The following is a 5,241-nucleotide window of genomic DNA, read 5'->3' as shown; positions in this document are numbered from 1 at the left end:
TAAGAACTTACTAAGAAGGCCATCTCAATAGTCCCGCAGACATCTATGTCCCCAGGCATGGATATCATTCCCTCAAATTCAGCAGATCGCACCGGTCAAGTCTCTACTACCACTATCACCGCCAACACAGTTTCCTCCACAGACACACTCACACACTCTCTCTGGGATGATGCTACTGTAACACCAAGTGTAAAATGAATCCCTTTCACCTAACTCTGTCATGTCAACGATGACAACAACCCAGTTTTTGCAACGCCCTCTCAATGCCTAAAGGGATGTAGAGCGAGCATTCAGCAATTTTCTTGAGATGTGTGTTCCTTTATGGTCCTCCCTGTGTTCATTCTTTGGAACTTTATTCACAGAACCACCAATATGGGGTGTTCTTTCAATCACGCCGCAAACATGAAATGTGTACTTACGACGAAGGATCTCAAGCCTGTTCGTGAAGTACGTGAAGTTTATTCCCTTGAGCAGCGCGTTGCCAGGGCGACTGAGATTAAGTGGTTTGCACTGGGCTAATGAGCGACTTGTCCTGGCACAATAAAACTCTGTGTTGCCACTGAGGAGGCACCCACCCTGGTGGAGAATGGTGCCAAAGAAGCAAGAACAGTGAGGGAGGAGCTTCTTACTAGGCTTGATTTGGCAGAAATGTCTGTGATAACGATCACCGCATGGTGAGGCTGCAGTGACGAGGGAGTCTGGGCAAGATCATGACAGCTTGAGCTGAGAAGTTGGAAGCAAGGGTGCTCGAAATGATCAGGCATGCGGAAACGCTGTTGACGCAGTAGCATGATGCGAACTTGGTAACTTCTTTTTTCTTCTTCTTGTGAACCCATCCTGACTTGATTTCAACCTTGTAGACTGACTCAAAGAAAGTCCTGGTGAACCACGGTATCCTTCAAATTCAAACAAGTTAGGAACAGGACGTCATTGCTAACCATAACAAGCTTTGATCCCCCAGTGTGAACATCTCGCCAATGGACTCCATACGAATCCATTCTTCGACGCAGCAATGGCGCAGATGCTTCAAAAGAAGGCCAAGAGTGCTGGGCTTGACACGAAGACTTTGTTGATTTTTGGGATGCAGCTTCCCTCAAGCCCAATCGACAAGTCATTGCAAACTTTTGTAACATTTCATGAATACCCTCCTCTGATTTTATCTTTTTTATTGTCTCTTTTCATCATAGGCCAGTAATGCAATGGAGCAAACGATCGAACCTGTTCCCGATGCAGCACAGCCCTTCTCACCAGATCCAGCCCAGCTCTTTACCAACTCCAAGTCCCAAACAACAGGAAGAAACAATCAAACCACCTTCACCCATCTCGAAACCTCAGCCCAGGGCAACTAAGCAAAACAAGAAGAAGTCCTTCAAGACCCTTGAGGACGCCGATTCGAACTATGTATGAGTACGACAACAGGGAAAATGATCTGAGTGACTTGTCCGATCTGGAGCTTTCATCACCAGCAGGGAGGTGCATGAGAAAACGCGGTCCTTGTGTATCACCGCCACTTACTGTGACCATCAAGGAGCCTGTGAGGACAAAACGAAGATGGGTATGCACGTTCCTCTGCTCCAATATTCCCCCGTTGTTTTTCAACCCCATTTTTCTGAAATGTAGAGGGCCATAAGAGTTCAGAATCTGGCTGTTGTTACGGCGCCTGTCATCCCATCCCTGCAGGGAGAAGTTTCAACTTCCCCAGTTGTTCAGAAGTCCCTAGCTGTCTAGAAGAAAGCCCCTGATGGGCCTGCCAAGACTTGTCAGAAGAAGCACAAGCAGCTGGTTCATTCTCGTTATCAATGCCCTGTTGGTCAGACTTTTTGTGTTGCCTGGGACTCTGTTTTCCTAATCCGACTGGTTTTTTCATCTTTGGCGCTGTATGTCCTGGCATCTCTTGGTTTCACTCTTAGGCAATTGCAAATATCTCCTAATTATGGATGTTTGTTGCCATGACGATTGTACATAACTCTTACTGTGTTGCTCAAGTCATTTGCACATGAGTATGTACCAGAAGCGAAAACGAAAATCCGGCGTACACAACATAACGTCAGATGCCAGTCCGTTATCTCGCCGGAGCGCCGGCTGCATTCTGTAATTAAATGAGTTCTTTAATAGGCAAACAATTACAAGCAATACAATATTTTTTGTTTCAGGCCTAAAACAATGGGGGAAGAAGCTTGAATGTCCAAAAAGTTGAGGGACGTAAACACAAGATATGTTAGCTTCCCTTGACATTATTTTTATGAGTGGCCGTTGTATGTAGCCAAGGTAAGGCATACTTACAAGATTTCTGGGGCTCATAACGTATGACTTAACCAAGTGACACATAGAAATCCACACCATCCCAAGGCTGCCCTGCCCTCTGAGTCTCCCATTCAAGTACCTTTGCATTTTTCAGTGTTGCATAAATATTATATGTATTCATAAGAATACGGTGGGTTAAATCTACATTTCGGGTATGCTATTACTAAGTGCATTAATTTACTTTGCCCTCGTCGCTCTTGCCTGGTCGGAATGTGGCTCATCTGCTGGGCATGGTGTCCCTCACGCCGTCGCTGGGCTCGTCTCGTGTTTACAAGATGTTGGGAGCCGATCCCTGGCTGATCCTGCCGCTTTGGGGCTTACTGTGTTGGCAGTGGGCTGGTCCTGTTGATGAGTCGCTCATCACCATGGTGGCAGCATTGGCAACGAGTTGATACTGCCGCCGCTGTGCCTACCGTTGTGCGCATCATTATCCGCGTCATGGTACCACTGTTGTGGAGTTCATTACCCTGTCGCTGTGCTGGTCCTGCTGTCATGGAGGTCTTTACCTTCCCCGGTATAATCCATATGGAATCCATGTGGAATCCATGGAATCCATGAAGAATTCCATATGGAATCCATGGAATCAATGTTGGCTGAGGACACAGCCAGTTTCTGATTCCATGGACATCATGGATTCCATATGGAATGATGCTGGAATGGTCATGGAATGATTAATTCCATATGGACTCCAACACCATTCCATATGGATTCCATCAAATTCCATATGGAATGCAGGCATATCCACATGGATTCCATGGAGCAGTCCATATGGATTCCATGGAATGGAATTAATGACTATTATACCATTAGAATACATTGTCCTTACTATAAGTAAGTAAAATAAATTTTTTTACATCTCGAGGAATTGAACTCTCGACGTCGTGAATGTAAGCAGCGCTCAAGCGACTGAGCCATGAAGGCATTATTATATGAGAAACTAAAGGTATGTATATACCGCTTTTAGGCACGTGCCGCGTCAAACGTGACAGCTGTGGCTGAAGCGTTGCCACGTCGTTCTTTCCTTCCTACCACCACCATCACCCTCAGTAAAAACGATTCGTCATGTCTCGGTCGTATGGTAGTCACGCTACTACACGAAAATGCACGACATGACTAAAAGCAGTCTTTTTTACAAAATTTTGACTTTGAGTTGACTTCACCAAGTCGTGTAAAGTCGTGTGGTCTCCTCTCCTGATGCCAAATATATCCAGGATACAGTCATTTGGTAGTCATGTAGTTCTCTCCTCCTAGTCCTTTCATAGTCAAATGAAAGTCAGAACACAGTTATGCTACCGTCGTATGATAGTCTCATTCCGGTCATGCTCAGGTCATTTGATTGATGTATGTTAGTCATGTATTTCTCATCTCAGCACCATGTCGGGGTCATGTAAATGTAAAATCATTAATTCCCCAAACATACTGACTATACTGTATATAGACCCTACTAGCTCAATCAACCACTTGAAGTCCAAGCACTCATCTCCTAATCATAAACCTCGAGCGTCGAGAGGAGGCCGTGTACATGTGTTGAAGAAGGGAGGAGAACGTGAAGTCAGGGGGAGGCCTAGGAGACCATTCATCAAGGTAGGGGGGAGGCCGAGAGCCCCATTCATTAAGGGAGGAGACAGTACAGCGAGAGAGGAGACAGTCATCGAGGGAGGAGACAGTTTGTTGAAGGGATACTATCCAGCGAGGGAGGAGACAGTTCATCCAGGGGATACCATTCAGAAGACAGTTTATTGATGGCAAGTCCGTTCCAAGTCCGTTCGTCAAGAGAGTAAGCCGTTCGTCGAGGGAGGGAGGAGGCCCTTGGTGGTACTACCTAACAAATGGGAGGAGACTGTCCATCGGAAGAGGAGGTAGCCCATTGAGGGAGGGAAGAGGTCGTTCGCAAGAGGGAGGAGGCCATTCGCAGGAGGGAGTAGGACGTTCGCAGGAGGGAGGAAGCCGTCTGTCGACTTATAAATTGGACCTCTTGTTGATGTGGTGGGAAGGAAAGAACTTGGGAAGTTGAACAGGGAATTTTCGCGCTGACTCGAAAGTCAACATGATCACCTGATGTCGTCGGAGTTTCAACGGACTCCAACAAATTGTGACTTGCATTTGTCGAAAAGAGGACGAAGGTAATACAGAGGATACTAGTGAATCGGTTGACGAGGACCAGACTACAACACAGCATGTAATTGACTATCCCTCGACTCCAGTCAGGCCGTGAACACATAACAAATACATTCTTAGCGCCACATGACTTTGAACTCACCAACATGACTTCACATGACCTTCTTGCGAGAAATTGATGACTTTACTTGACTTTCGTTTTTACTGAGCATCACCATCCACCACCACCGTTTCAAACCACGACCGCCCGCGACATCGACAACGACGACGACGACGCTGACGCTGACGACGCGTGACGAGGGCCCAGCCCAGGTAAGTGGGAACAACCACCCCACCCACTCTCCTTTTTAACACAAACCACAGGTGCCACGTCGCGACGTGGCAACCAGACGGCGAACGACGACATCGGTCGTCGTTCGCCGTCTCTGCTCGGCCACGAGGACTCACCACCACGAACAGCCCACCAACACACCCCACCAACGTCAACGAGCGCCCACCCCCACGAGCGCCCACCGACGAAAACGAGCGCCCACCAACGTCAACGACCTCACACCAACGACGACCAGCGCCCACGAAAACGACCGCCCACGGACGTCCAGCGACCGCAAACGACGTCCCCGCCCACGAAAACGATGTCCACCGCCCATGAACGACGCCCACCGCCAACGATGTCAACCGCCCATGAACAACGGCCACCACCAACGACGTCCAACGCCCACCGCCCACCAACGACGTCCCCCGCCCACCAACGACGTCCCCCGCCCACCAACGACGTCCCCCGCCCACGAAGACGACGTCCGCCGCCCACCGCCCACGAAA

At 48.4% G+C, this 5,241-nt stretch overlaps 1 protein-coding gene across 1 annotated transcript; it reads right to left on the bottom strand.

The window, feature by feature from the left end:
- Positions 1-223: 223 nt before the first annotated feature.
- LACBIDRAFT_334567 (uncharacterized protein) lies at positions 224-2,840 on the bottom strand (the record flags this gene model as incomplete). The annotated part of the gene is made up of 12 exons (XM_001889323.1): positions 224-267; positions 420-515; positions 576-652; positions 867-878; positions 939-1,092; positions 1,219-1,264; positions 1,516-1,674; positions 1,974-2,082; positions 2,284-2,290; positions 2,341-2,445; positions 2,626-2,707; positions 2,811-2,840. The coding sequence occupies 12 exons, from the start codon at positions 2,838-2,840 to the stop codon at positions 224-226; spliced, it is 921 nt and encodes a 306-aa protein (XP_001889358.1).
- Positions 2,841-5,241: the final 2,401 nt, after the last annotated feature.

The sequence above is a fragment of the Laccaria bicolor genome, genomic scaffold (assembly GCF_000143565.1).
Source record: "Laccaria bicolor S238N-H82 LACBIscaffold_66 genomic scaffold, whole genome shotgun sequence".
Taxonomy (NCBI): domain Eukaryota; kingdom Fungi; phylum Basidiomycota; class Agaricomycetes; order Agaricales; family Hydnangiaceae; genus Laccaria; species Laccaria bicolor.
Note: the sequence above shows the minus strand (reverse complement) of the source record. Positions and strands in the feature narration are given on the sequence as shown.